At 38.6% G+C, this 14,544-nt stretch overlaps 1 protein-coding gene and 1 long non-coding RNA gene across 5 annotated transcripts in view; one reads left to right on the forward strand and one right to left on the reverse strand.

Annotated features, from left to right (window-relative positions):
• The window catches only part of slc4a5a (solute carrier family 4 member 5a), a 36,128-nt gene that overhangs the window by 20,652 nt on the left and 932 nt on the right, over positions 1 to 14,544 (forward strand). For 3 of the 4 annotated variants that reach the window (XM_088375801.1, XM_088375803.1, XM_088375802.1), the window contains exons 11-25: positions 1,837 to 1,991; positions 2,059 to 2,187; positions 2,644 to 2,818; positions 2,960 to 3,093; positions 3,899 to 4,170; positions 5,031 to 5,065; positions 5,398 to 5,589; positions 6,384 to 6,497; positions 7,793 to 7,954; positions 9,295 to 9,473; positions 9,602 to 9,674; positions 10,723 to 10,791; positions 11,303 to 11,476; positions 11,743 to 11,910; positions 11,995 to 12,053. In XM_088375801.1, the coding sequence (XP_088231927.1) occupies positions 1,837 to 1,991; positions 2,059 to 2,187; positions 2,644 to 2,818; positions 2,960 to 3,093; positions 3,899 to 4,170; positions 5,031 to 5,065; positions 5,398 to 5,589; positions 6,384 to 6,497; positions 7,793 to 7,954; positions 9,295 to 9,473; positions 9,602 to 9,674; positions 10,723 to 10,791; positions 11,303 to 11,476; positions 11,743 to 11,910; positions 11,995 to 12,053 (2,090 nt within the window). Of the gene's footprint in view, positions 1 to 1,836; positions 1,992 to 2,058; positions 2,188 to 2,643; positions 2,819 to 2,959; positions 3,094 to 3,898; positions 4,171 to 5,003; positions 5,066 to 5,397; positions 5,590 to 6,383; positions 6,498 to 7,792; positions 7,955 to 9,294; positions 9,474 to 9,601; positions 9,675 to 10,722; positions 10,792 to 11,302; positions 11,477 to 11,742; positions 11,911 to 11,994; positions 12,054 to 14,544 lie in introns of all 4 variants that reach the window. The other variant, XM_088375804.1, reaches the window with a different exon arrangement.
• LOC148398350 (uncharacterized) lies at positions 2,562 to 6,824 on the reverse strand. Its single transcript, XR_015858558.1, has 3 exons — positions 6,689 to 6,824; positions 5,959 to 5,992; positions 2,562 to 3,119 (listed from the first exon to the last, which is right to left on the reverse strand). It is a non-coding gene; the product is annotated as an uncharacterized LOC148398350 (long non-coding RNA).

Raw genomic sequence — 14,544 nt, forward strand, 5'->3', positions numbered from 1 at the left:
ATTAGGAGATTGTTCTATGTTTTCCCAGTTCTTGGGCTTCTTGGATACAACTTCAATAAATGGGCCACATTCTATACGCAAATTGCTGTCAGCCATTTTACATATTGGCTGTTAGAGTCAATGTCAGAGCAGGGGAAAAAACAGACTGACACGACCAAACAAACAGGAATAAAAAAGACATTATCTAGTAAATCAAGCATAAGGGTTTTTTATTTAGATTTGTTCCTGCTTGTATTATGAGTGTGTTGGGCAAGGGTAATAAATCCATCCGTCTGTCCATCCATCTGTCCGCCCGTCCGTCCGTCCATCCATCCATCCATCCGTCCATCCATCCATCCATCCATCCATCCATCCATCCATCCATCCATCCATCCATCCATCCATCCATCCATCCATCCATCCATCCATCCATCCATCCATCCATCCATCCATCCATCCAAATAACAGTGTTCCAAAGAAGCCATATGTCATCTTGTCATACTAGTTTAAATTGTTTAAAGTGTGATTTGGACTGCATTAAAGATAAATGAGCCCCCCAAATGATTTTTAGTGATTCATTATCAATCGTAGTTAGAACATTGCAATGCAGGAAGAAATTTGGCTGCAAAGCATTGCCACTTTGCATTTCACACTGCCGGCCTTAATGTCCAATTTCCATGCATGCTGGTACAGAAACGGAGCGGACTGTATTGGAGAAGTGAATATAGAAGTAAAAAAAAGTAAAACTTTAATTGAGGCCTGAATGACTTGGAAGCCGATCCCATTCTTTTTTGTTCTTATTATACTGACATGATGTAGCATGCTTAACAAATATATTTGTCCACCTGACCCTTTTTGTCTCAGAGACAACTGTGGACTTTTATTTTTGGTCTGCTCTCACCATTTTGAACAGGAATGAGGTATTCAATTCACCTTTTGTGCCCAAATTTGAGCCAGCTCCCCTGAGAAATCAGAAATGTATCAAGCATAGCAATAAAAATATATATATTTGCACAGGAATGCAAGTAAATAACCACAATCATCATCATCATCAAGAAATATACTTTTGTAAAACTATGAACTCAAAAATGAATGGATAATACTCCTTACTATATTTTAGCAATAAAAATATAAGTTCAGCTACTACCGAACCTCAATGTACTGGTGGGTTAACCGTTACAGAAACATGGAATTAAATTTGGGTAAATACCCTTACTGTTAATTTACAGAGAGTGCAGAGCGCACTGAAGGCCCTCAGTCTATATTAATGTTTGTTAACCAGTTGGGGAGTAGTGTACATACTACCTTAACTGTGAAGCATTCATCTTAAAAAATGTACAGTAAATTATTAAACTAACTCTCAGTGTGGCTGGCTTTTAAAACCCATCCGCTGGTCTTAATTTGAAGCCTTGGAAAAAAACAAAGCCCATACCAAGATCAAGTTAAGTTGCTTGTGGTGGTGCCTGGTGGGAAGAAATCAATGAATGTGCCACTGCTCTGCGGAAAATATGTTTGTCCCCAGACTGATAATTTAATAGGCTAAAGGCTACTCTGTGAGAGTTATGTTTGTTCTGTGTTTTGGTTATTAATCCCATTTGGCAGAGACCTGTAGTGTGGCCAGCTACCATTCACAAAGACAGAATAGACTATAAAAATGGACCAATTTTGTTGTCAATGACAGTGCCCACTCTCAGCTGGGTTTGAAATGTCAATATGGCTTGCAGAATTTAAGATATGCATGTTGCAATTCTGCTATGGACAACAGAGGATGAAAATGAGTCAAACTGCAGCATATCGTTTCTACTTATCACCATTGCATGTGAAATGCTAAACTTTTACTCTGTCCTCCTGTCATAGCTCTTCAGCGATGTAGCTTACAAAGCCAGAGACCGTGAAGACCTTATTGCAGGCATCGATGAGTTTTTGGATGAGGTGATTGTGCTTCCGCCCGGGGAATGGGATCCCAAAATCCGTATTGAGCCACCCAAGAAAGTTCCCTCGGCAGACAAAAGGTTGGAGTTGGAGTCAACACTGTGACACAGTTTAATGGCTTAATTAATGTGTCTCATTCTTCTTCAGGAAGTCGGTGTTTTCCTTAAATGAATTGGGACAGATGAACGGTACAGCGGGTGGAGGAGGAGGTCTGGTTGCAGATGAGGAAATGCCAGTACAACATGAACTGGGAGAGGAACTGGCCTTCACTGGACGGTGAATTGCCCAAACATAATTGTTAGGGGAAGAAGATAACGATAATAAACAATTCATGAAACCTTTTGTTTTATGGGTTACTCGCAGTGTCAAATTTATCTTTGTAAAGGTACAATACAAAATAATGTGTGAAAAATAACTGTTAGTTGTTGAGCTGCAGATAAAAGAACCCTGAGTTTATTATTTTTTCCCCTTTTTAAAAATAGATTCATATATGCTGTAGTGCAGTTCACAGTGTCAGTCAAATTACATTAAAATCATGACTAAAAATGTATAATATCTTTGTGAATTGGACGAATAGAGTATCGATAGTACATCTCTTGCAGTTTTACCTTATGATGTCACTGTTGTGCATAGATTTAAAGAGGAAGGAAATGATGGAAGGATGAATTGCAGATATCATTAAATTACTGCACAATACACAATCGACATTATTGTGCCTTGTCTTTCCAATAGCTTCTGTGGTGGATTATACCGCGACATAAAGCGCAAATTGCCTTGGATACCCAGTGATTTCTACGAGGGTTTCCACATTCAGTCCATCTCTGCTGTGCTCTTCATCTACCTGGGCTGCATCACGAATGCCATCACCTTTGGTGGCTTGCTGGGAGATGCCACAGATAACTACCAAGTAAATCAATGCACATGTCCTCTTATTTATTAATTTTTATTTTATAATTCCTGTTTACTCGATTTTAAAATTCCACTTAGAGCTCACACATCCTTCTCCCACTACAATGTTATCTGTGTATGTTCTTCTCATCTTCAACAGGGTGTAATGGAAAGTTTTCTTGGTACAGCTCTGGCTGGCTCTGTTTTCTGTCTGCTTGGGGGTCAGCCACTCATCATTCTCAGCTCAACTGGACCCATTCTCATCTTTGAAAAGCTCCTGTTTGAGTTCAGCAAGTGAGCCTCTTCACCAACTAATGATACTGCAAAAGATTTGAATGAGGGAGATTATGGAGAGAACTGTGCTTTAAAAAAACACTCCAACGAATAATTAGAATCTGAAAATGTGTGTATATACAACCCCTCAACTAAATTCTATAAATGAAGGTTGAAAAACATCTCTGAAAATGAGTAAATGAGCATTTCCAGGTCTTGAAATCTTGGTTAACCAAAGTTAAACTACTAGGTTATAATTTGCCTCAAGTGGGTATTTTCTATTACACGTCTCCATGAATGACCAGATGTGTTGGTGGTGAACACAGCTAGAATACATTGCAGTTATAATGGGGTGTGCACACTTGTGCAACCACATCTCTTGTAAAGGACGCTGTGATTATGATAATTGTTGAACTAGTGAAACCCTTCTTCTTATAAAGATGTAGCAGTTGGCCTTCTTTGGCATTAGGCAGTGCTGACAGCAGGAGTGAACCATGGTAAAGAACAAGTTAAACTACCAATCTGTTTTTCAGCAGGGCCAATTTGTTTATAAGGTTGTGGCGACTGTAGTGAAAGATCAGTTAATGAGTGCTTGAAAATCTGTCCCCATTGGAGAAGAATTTAATGTTAGTGTTAGTGTAATGTTCTCGCTGAGTACAAAAGTTGGTTGGCTGAGTCTGTTGTCAAAGTGATTTTCGTTGAAGTGTTTAGGATTTCCTTTGTAAAGTGGTAATGAGGTGAATTTGTGCTTGAGGGGTTTTAGGTCTTTGAGCCTTTGACTCATTTCATTCATTCAACACGCTTCCGCAATTTCTCTTCCCTAAAGGAATAACAACATTGATTACATGGAGCTGCGCTTGTGGATAGGCATCCACTCATGCTTGCAGTGTTTCATCCTGGTGGCAACTGACGCCAGTTACATTATCAAGTACATGACACGTTTTACTGAAGAGGGCTTCTCCAGCCTTATTTCCTTCATCTTCATCTCTGATGCGATCAAGAAGATGGTGGGCTCCTTCAAATATTACCCTATCAACACCAATTTCAAGCCGGACTACGTCACCGCTTACAAGTGTGAGTGCTTGGCGCCAGACCCGGGTGAGTTTAACCCTTCTTTGACTATACTGACGCTTAACGTTTGTGATTTATGTTTAACATTAAGGGCAGTCATCACAGTGGTCATTATTTGTGCACTTTTCCACTTTTCACACTTAAGTTTGATTTTCATATGTAATTCAGCCTACATTAATGACAGCAATTTTCAAAACAAAAAAGTGGGGTCGATTTTAAGGGCCCGTGACTGACAGCGCCCAATAAATATAGTCAGTTTGGTTCAGTTTGGAGCATTGAAGTGCTGAAGCTCAAATCCCTTGCAGCACCCGTAGCAAAATTTACTATGCTTCCTTCAACATAGAATGCAACACAATAGAGTTCCGTGGAATCACCTGCATTAGTGGAATTGTGTACTGTACATCTAATGTCAGAGAAGTTCCAGGGCTGGTGTTACAACATTTCAAATCCAAACTACAAATTACACGTTTCGTGTTAAGGCCCCTGGACTCCAATCGGAAATGTGTAATTTGGATTTTGGATTTGAAATAAATGTTGTTGTAGCAGTCCTGGAGCTTTTCGTACCCATCTCGTATTATTGACCCACAGATGGACTGTAAAACATGCAATCATTTTTCCAAGCATTGATTTCTGTAACTGATTTGTCATTTGTTTGTTTTTGGCATGCTCGATCAATTTGGCTGCTCTCTCATTCAAGTGAGTCCCCTTTTCATTGCATGGCATGGCCCACAGGATGCACTCTGCGGCATTCTCATTATGACGTTTTACATTTCTTTTCTATTCCCTCCTGTTCCCCTCCTCATCTACTTCTGTCTTGTTAAACCCTCACCCTCAATCTGTCCTCTCCAACTCACAAACAGTGGCTGCATTGATCTTCAATGGTTTAGTTCCAATGCCAGATAACAGCTCTGGTGTCTCTGGGGTAAGTGCTTATTTTCACTGAGTTTTCCATCTATACATGATTATGGAGACATTTATTTCAGGTTGAAAGTAGAGTCCCGATTACAGATGTGTTGTTTTTCCTGATCAGGTGTTTTTCATTGTGATAGGAGGTTGTTTTCTCTCCTGTTACTTTCTTTCCTTTATCCATCCCATAATCCTCATACTCCCTCTGTCATGCGTGGATTACAACGTCACATTATTGCTGCTGTTTATTTAAAAAAACGAACAAAAAAAACACCATTTAATTGAGAAACCTTCCTTTTTCTCACCGTGTCTTTATCTCTGCATCACTGCCACCCAACCACTCGGCAGTTGAATGTGACAGCTCTTGACTGGAGCCAGCTGAGTAAGAAGGAGTGTTTGAAGTACGGGGGCTCCTTGGTGGGGAATTCCTGCAAGTATGTCCCGGATCTGGCTCTTATGTCCTTCATTCTCTTCTTTGGGACATACTCCATGACTGTCAGCCTCAAGAAGTTCAAGTTTAGCCGCTACTTTCCCACCAAGGTGTGATGCTTTAATATCTGTATATTTTCTGCCCCAACTTTAATTTAATATTTTGTTGCACAAACTTTCATTGCATTCATATTATTTCCACAACTGTCAATGAGACCTGCCTGAACAAACTGCTTCAGCTTTCTCAGAGCTGAAGAAACAAAATTGAAGCACACAAAGTAAACAATAAAGTAACGACTGTGAAACATGGAGGGAGCTTGTTCGTGTTCTCAGATCATTCTGGAGCGGAATTTGCTGGCCATTTTTAGAATGCTTGGTCTCATCTACAGATCATGAGTCATCCTGTTGGATCCAAATGAAAGAACAAAAAAAGAGAAAACCATCCAAGAACAGAACAAAGAAAAATCAGATAACACTCACAATTTGCTCGTTGATCCAAAGCTCATTTGAATATCTGTGGAAGAAGGTGAAAAAGAAGTCTTGAGAAGACATCCTTCAAACAAGAGTTATAGAAATGATTTGATTGCAGTAATCACCTCAAAAAGTTATGCAACAGAAAAGTTGGTCATTTTTGTTTAGGAAAATAATTTTATTGCATCACATATTGGACATCAGGAATATGCAATCAACAACAATCGGACAAATCGGACAACTCTGCTTGTGCTATTTGGCAATCAATCACATTTAAGAAATAGTGCTTAATCTTCACTTGTTTGACAGTAGCTGTGTTAACTGATGCCATGTCAGTGACTAACCCGCTTTTTATGTTGTTGTTTTTTTTGGACTGACTTTGTCATTATCTTCAGTTGTCTGTTGTCATCTTGTTTTTTTTTTTCCTATTCCAGCTTAGGAAACTCATCAGTGACTTTTCTATCTTCATGTCAATTATGACGTTTGTGGGTCTCGACATGCTAATGGGCCTTCAAACTCCCAAGTTAATTGTACCAACAGAATTTAAGGTAACGCCTATAGTTCTTCCTTTCTATGCCCTCTTATATGCCCACTTGTCTTTTGTTTTCACCTTCATTTGTGAACACCTACTCAAGTCAATCACCGTTAGCTTTTCAAAACATTGGTGCATAAATTTGAATCTTGCACAGTGTGCAACTCATTCTCTAAACAGGATGGAAATTAAATGATTAGTAATTACCTCACTGTATTGATGATGCATGACGGAGGATGTTTCATCCACTCACTGTGAAAATATGGCATATTACGTGAAAAATAGCTACAAGGATGGAAAGTACCAAATGCATGCATTAACATGTTTACAGCAAAGATGCACATTTGCCCCTTGTTGCCTCACTATATCAGATTGTACAACATGCTGTTGTTTGCTTGATTGCGCCAGTAGCTTTCAAAGAATTCTGCCACGGTTGGGTGGGTGAAACAAATTGAGAGGCTGTTATCAGCAAAATAAATGAGAGTAATACGCAAACACATTGAATAGCTTTAACCATTGATTGTGTTCATTTGAATCTGTCAAGAAAATGGCCAAAACAAATGAAGAGAAGCAGTTGCAGCATGCAAATACCGTATTGGCCCGAATATGACCCTGATTATAAGATGACCCCCTCTTTTTCAAGACTCAAGTTTGAAAAAAGACTTTTTGAACACCAAATTAAATTTTTATACAGAAAATGATAACATCTGAAACAAATGATGATAACAATATATGTGAGAGAAAAAGCATAATATTTTGCCTCGTTCAAATCATGCAGAATTATCTATCACATCTTAATATCTGAACATTTAAATATGTAAACTAAAGTGCAATCACATATGTAAATGAACGGCTTCTGGTTTTTGTAAATACACCAATCTACTGTGATAAAACAACAAAATTTCAATAACTGCATTAACCATCAAAGTAAAGTCTAACTGTAACTGTAGTCTTGAAACAAATCTGAATAAGGAAAAACATTGCAAAAAAATAATGCAAACTGCTACCGCTATTTTTATTTTTCTTCTTCGGGACAGGGGTTTGCTTTGGCCTGGGGAGTTTAGTTCAGCATTCGCTTTGAAGATATCTTGCGTCATCTAGTGTTGTGAATGGGTATAATGTCTAGACCCCGAATGTAAGACGACCCCCACTTATTCAGTCTTATTTCAATGCAAAAAACACTGTCTTATATTTGGGCCAATACGGTACTAAACAAAAAAAGAAAAAAGAAAAACAACAAAAAGCAGACCCAGTTTCCATTTACTGTATTTCATGACATGTTTACGACTTGTTTCTTTTTGTCTCAACTAGCCAACTCGACCTGGTCGGGGCTGGCTGGTGTTGCCGTTTGGGAAGAACCCCTGGTGGGTTTACTTGGGCAGTTTTGTCCCTGCCCTCCTTGTCACTATCCTCATCTTCATGGATCAGCAAATCAGTGCTGTCATTGTCAACCGCAAGGAGAACAAACTGAAGGTAGGTCTTCTTATGATAGAATACTTCATTTTAGGGGAATAACAGTTGAAAAGAAATTAAAACAGTTGGACATTTTAAGAGCATTATTTTTTATTTACCTTTTCAAACTAACTCACATTTCTGCATTGTTGTAACTCAGTTCAAAGTCCTTATTGACTTTCATACAACTTGTCATTTTAGAGTCAAGATGATGTGACTAAAATACATATGTTTCACCTTAGGTAACCCAATTAGAATGACTGACCCACAGCACCTCTGTTCAAAAATAAACTATATCATTTATTCCAAACACATTGGCATTCAAGGAGCAAATTGGGGTTCAGTATCTTGCTCAAGAATACTTTGGCATAGTCATGGAGCCTGGGGATCGAACCTTTAGCCTCTGGGTCGCGAGACGACTATTCTACCACTGAGCCAACCCATTTCACAGCCTTAGGATAAGATTTCATCTCAAACAATTTCACACCAAAATAGGTGAAAATTTAAAATGGTGGGGAAATAAGCAGCTGACTTAACTGAGACTTGCATGTTATTTAAAGCTGCTAGTGTTTTTTTTGCGTATGACCGTAAAATAAAATATAAACAAGAGAAATATGATACAATCCCAAACAAATGCTAAATAAACCTACTGGTCTGCTTCCCAAACTGTTTCAAAACCTGAAAGAAGAAATTTACAAAATATTCTATTTTACTGTAAAAAGCTTTTTGGGCAGTTTTGTCTATGAACAGCGCCAATTCCACAGATACATAAAACCAATGTGAATTGTACCATCTAAAAACTACAATAGTTAGTAATGGGAATTCTTTTTTTTTAAAGGCTGTATCTGAGCAGTTTATTTCTGAGACAATGGATTGTTGCCAAGCACTGGTCTGGTTTAATGTCTATGATAACTCCAGCAATAACTTTGTGTTGTGACTTTTTCCGTGGCTTAAGCAGTAAATGGCACCCATCAACATGGCAAAGCCTGCGGGCACATCTTTAAATGTCATGAAACATAATTTTCTCTTCAACCACTGCAGCTACATGAAAGATCTCCAGAGGAACTACAACCCAGAGACACCCTCCGTTTGATAATAAGCAGTTTGACCTGCATCCCTTTTATTATCACATCAAGTGTTTCTTCATGAGCCTAATGAAAAAGACATCTTTCAACATCTCTTATTTATCATTCCCGAAATTCATCAATCAATGTTTACACATATTGTTACATTTTAGACTGAGGTTTGCACAATGGAGACTTCACACACACCTTTGTCTGTTCTAATTTCAGTCCATATAAAAAAATAAAGACCAATTAACTGGTGCTGTAACTATGATTCTGTGCCTGTTGTCCCTGCAGAAAGGTTGCGGCTACCACTTGGATCTATTCTGGGTGGGGGTCCTGATGGCCGCTTGCTCCTTCTTGGGTCTGCCCTGGTATGTAGCTGCCACCGTCATCTCTATCGCCCACATCGACTCTCTAAAGATGGAAAGCGAATCCAGTGCTCCCGGAGAGCAGCCGCAATTCCTTGGAGTCAGGTCAGAAAAAGACATTTGCATTTATGGATGTCTGTGTTTTTACCTGTGAAGTCAAATCCTTTGCAAAGTTATTGATAGCAGAAGCGAAGAGAACTTATGAGTATCTGCCATTAATTTTGGATTTTCAGAGAACAACGAGTGACAGGCATTCTGGTGTTTGTTCTCACTGGGGTCTCCATCTTCCTTGCACCAGTGCTAAAGGTATGACAGAGAAAATGCTTTATATTTATCCATGTCATCATAATACACCAAACCCTGACCTAAGGCCTGACTGACCAAAACACGAGCTTCTGGCCCCGCTCCCACTAGGGGGCCCCAAAGAGCAATTAAGTCATCACTTCCGTGTCTGAAGTATTCCCCCAAAAAGGGGTTCAAGTATACAACAAAAAAGTTCAAGTAATCCAATACTCTCAAACTTTATTTATAACAGTTCAGAACATTGACTGTTCCTCAGAACATCAACAAGATTGATGATCTTGTCCTCGCTCTCAATTCCCTTGCATTCTGGATACTTCTCAGCACGTCTAGTTGAAAAATGAGCATCAAATGTTGGCAAAAAACCCATCCCATCTCCTGTTTTTTGTAAAATTGGTTGTTCTTGTCTCCAACCTTTTTTCTCTTCATGGCAGGTTTTAAAAATGACATGACTGGGATTGGGTGACAGGATGTCTTTTCCTTTCACTTGGCGTCAGTTCAGAATTATGCAGTATTATATTTGTTCTTGCACATTATAGTTGCTCCGATTTTTTTAAGGCCGAGACAATGTTGTATATCGAATTTTGTGCAAATCAATCCGTCGTCCCCTGCAGCGTATTTTTTAAATTTTTATCATCCCTATTAAAATCCTCAAGCCCAAAGGGAGATCCAACAATAAAAATGATCAGTCATTATTGGCAGAAAAAGAGATCTTCAAAAGGTTTTGCTTAGGGCCCATGGAGGCTTGAGGTGGCTCTGAACAAATTTCAACACTTGGCAAATAAGTCTGTGCATCTCTGGCAATGTTTCTGTTCATAAGTCGTGAACCATATGAGACCAGAAATACAGTTTCACTCAAACGAGCTGAACTGTTATTATACAGGCGCTATTTCTATTTGTATGTATAATAGAGTGTCGTTTTTGTGTTTGACCATCTGTTCCTTAGCTATCTTCTCCCTGGTTCGTGGAGAATGACAGAAGGGTGGCACTATTTTGAGTCTATTTATCTTGATGTTTATTATGTTCAATTATTTCTTGTGGTTCCTCTCTTTAGTACATCCCGATGCCTGTGCTGTACGGCGTCTTCCTCTACATGGGTGTAGCTTCCCTCAGCGGAATTCAGGTATTAATGGTTGCATGACCTTCGTATTGCCATTTTTTTAAATGAAGGAGAGCAGTAAGCAACTCATTGCAAGCTGCCAAACCAACCAACCAGCAGACAGATCAACACGTGGCAGCTCTAAGAAGCCCTTCCAATGATGGGGATCAGCGCTACTCCAATCAAAAGTGTTTTTTTTTTATTTGTTTCTTTTTTTATGTAGGCAGCCTTGTACTTTTGATAGTTCTGGCATTGGACCTGATTTGATCACGTAAAGATGCTTTCAATGCTTTCACCTAAACACTTTATGGTGCGCAGACAGTCTGAGCTGTGGCACAAACACGAACCCTGTCAGTGATTGCTCATTCATTTTATCGGTCTACATTCAATTAACTTCTTCACCCCTCTGCCACATGCTTCAATAATTCATGCTCTTCCGTCTGGACCCGAATACCAAGTGACCCAAGATAACTTCTGCGATAATTTAACCGGGTGTTTGAAACTGACAATGCCTGGTTTTATTCACCATCCATAGTTCTGGGACAGGATTAAATTGTACATGATGCCATCCAAGCATCAACCTGACCTCTCCTACCTGCGTCACGTTCCTCTGAGAAGGGTTCATCTGTTCACCTTGATCCAGATCATATGCCTGGCTGTACTCTGGATACTCAAATCGACATTTTTAGCTATCATCTTTCCAGTTATGGTATGTCATGATCTTTTTTAAAAAAAAAAAAAACGCACTCCACTGTTTAAGATTGTGATTCGAGTAAATGTCTCACCAAGATTCATGGCTGCGAAAGCAATACATGGCCATGAAACAAAGTCTTATTAAGTACACGTATGATTCATGTTAACGCCATCTTCAAATGCCATCCAACTACATCATACATAGAGCACAACCTGCCTCTGAGACAAATATTGTTGAGAAAATAAAAATGTATATGCATATCGTGTTGCATTCAACTTCAGATACTGGGTCTGATGGTCGTTCGCAAAATGCTGGACATGGTCTTCTCCCAGCATGACCTGGCTTGGATGGATGACCTTCTGCCAGATAAAGAGAAGAAGAAGAAGGAGGATGACAAGAAGGGGGGGAAAGACAAGAAAAGGCCCAAATTGGAAGCCAGTGAAGAGGAGGTGAGAAATGTGAACTCTTGCTGCTCCCTGCAGGCCATGTCTGAAATTGCTTTTGTGTGTGTGTGTGCTTGTATTGATTTGCAGGATAAGTACAGCCCTTACTCCAACCATTCACCAAGTTCAGATTCAGACTTGGATCGCAGGTACTGTGTTCTCAAACTGCACATCCCCTACAAAGATCTGGTCTATCCTGATGTTGTACAGTCTGAGTGGGGGGCATACTGCCAGCCCTCTCCCACACACCATGCTCTTTAATACGCGCATGCGCACGCACACACACATACAGACAAACGTAACTTGTTGTTTTCAGTGACGCACTTGAAAAGTAGAATTATTAATGGAAATCCAAATTGTGGTGGTCAAAAGCTTGAAATACAGCGGAACATCTGACAATCCATTCTGGGATGCTGATTGATCTCATTTGGTCAAATTTAGAAATTAATTTATGAAATGAATGAAAATAATCAATTTCAGGTCCAAAGTATCATTTAAAAAACATTTAATTGGATGGGGCAATGTTGTAGAGTAAGCATAGGTAATTAATATATCAAACCATTATATTAAACCATTATATTGAAATATAATATTCATTGTTTACATTGATGAGCAAGGCGTAATAGAAAATTTGCAGATGTGCCTCTGGCATCTCACTTTTCCAACTATCTTAATGTCACACAAGTGTAAAAAGTTAATAATGTAAAATGTGAATAATACATTCAGATTTCATTCCGATTGTCAACAACCTCTTTAACACTGAGATCCTGCAATTTTTTCTAACCAGTCAGAGATTAGCTAATTCAGGCACACAGCATCACATAGAGTCTATGTGTCAAACTAATTTTTTTCGCGGGCCGCATTGTAGTCATAGCTTCTTTCAGAGGGCCATTACGACTGTCAACCCAAATAAATGTATGAGCACCTCATATTATATACAGTAAGAGCTACAAAGCAAACTGACAAATAACTCGTTTTCAAATTAGTACAAGTAAAAACTGGTCAAATATAAAAAAAAGAGATATTGTTAAAAGTGAAGACAATTTGAAATTCTAGTAATGACACACGAATTTGATGCACAATTTGTCTTCGCGGGCCACATAAAATGATGTGGCGGGTCGTATCTGGCCCCCGGGCCTTGAGTTTGACACCTGTGACATAGACCATGACTCAAAAGATTTGCAATGTTGGATGCGGGCACTTCAACCTTGGTACACCGCATTGAGAATTTTGTAAATCAGATGATGGGTCCTAGAGGACATACATGCACGCACACACACACACACACACACACACACACACACACACACACACACACACACACACACACACACACGTAATTTTTATTTTCATTTAAATTTTAAGGATATGGTTCTAGTATATTATCCAAATGTGTACAAATCAAATGCCATCGCCGTACACTTGGACATTTAATTAGTGGCCAACTCATTAGGTACACCTCCATCATCTTCTGACATCCAAGATAGAAGTATGTACGTATGTAATAGATGAATGCAAAATAATTATTTTCTTTTGTTTTTATTTTGTGCAGTCTTCTCTTGTATTGTATAGCAGTTTTAGAAACAATAATCTGTAGTCTTTTGTTTCCCCTATGTTTCGTGTCTTATTATTGCATGGAATGTAAATCATAGACAAAGACATAATCCGTTCAGGGATTGTCCGTAAAACATTGTCCTCAGTGTGACATGCTCGGGCTTAGCCGCTCACTTGTCCTCTCCATGCACTTTAAGGCAATGCAGATCATTCTAATCTTACTTTTCTTCCTGTGGTATGTAGCAAATCCTTCACGGTACGTGCACAATTGTAAACAATGTATTTTTCTTTAATGTGTGTAAATTTATGACAGATGGGCTGTGGAAAAAAAATATTATATTTATCTGTTGGGTCATTATGCCATTATGTCAGGATATTTATCTTTCTTTGTTCATGATCATGTATTGCATGGATAATAATAAGAAATTAACAAATATGTTGGTGATTAAAGGACAGATGTCATGTTTAGACAATTTATTCCCAGATATGCTCATCCATATGTAACGAGAATCATTATTACTTTGGTTGTTTCTTTTTTTTCACCCAAAACTCTTTGAAAAATCCATTATAATTGCATGTAAACTCTGTTGTAACTTTAATTCACTGATCTTCCCTTGTCCAAAGTCCAAGCACAATTGATAGATGTGGTAATTTCGTCCTACAAATACATATCACCCTTTAGGCCTCATTTTTTTGTTCGCAAATGGACCATCATGTCTGCATTGCTTTGAAAGAGGCATGGTTTGGAAAAAAAGCAACACAAATTTGACTGTAGTAGATTATCATGTAGTTTAACATCCACAATTAACAAATCAACGGGCATTTCTCGTTAGTTGTACAGTATATGCATAAGAGACAGAATAATGGATGAAAAAGTAATTTTATATTTAAGCAACAAGTGAATACTTGTATTTGTTTTAAAATTATTTGTATTTTAAAAAGTGTTGTAAAGTGTAATTTGGAAGTGAACTGTAAAAAATGCATAGCGACTATTGCTTTCAGTTAACCACAAACAGTAGAGGCAGTTGCGCTTCCCCTGTCAATTGTCCATTTTTTCCTAGACTCCATCATGAGCTTCTGTAGTTT

This window comes from Syngnathus floridae, chromosome 5, assembly GCF_059516105.1.
Source record: "Syngnathus floridae isolate MCC-2025c chromosome 5, RoL_Sflo_1.0, whole genome shotgun sequence".
NCBI lineage: Eukaryota > Metazoa > Chordata > Actinopteri > Syngnathiformes > Syngnathidae > Syngnathus > Syngnathus floridae.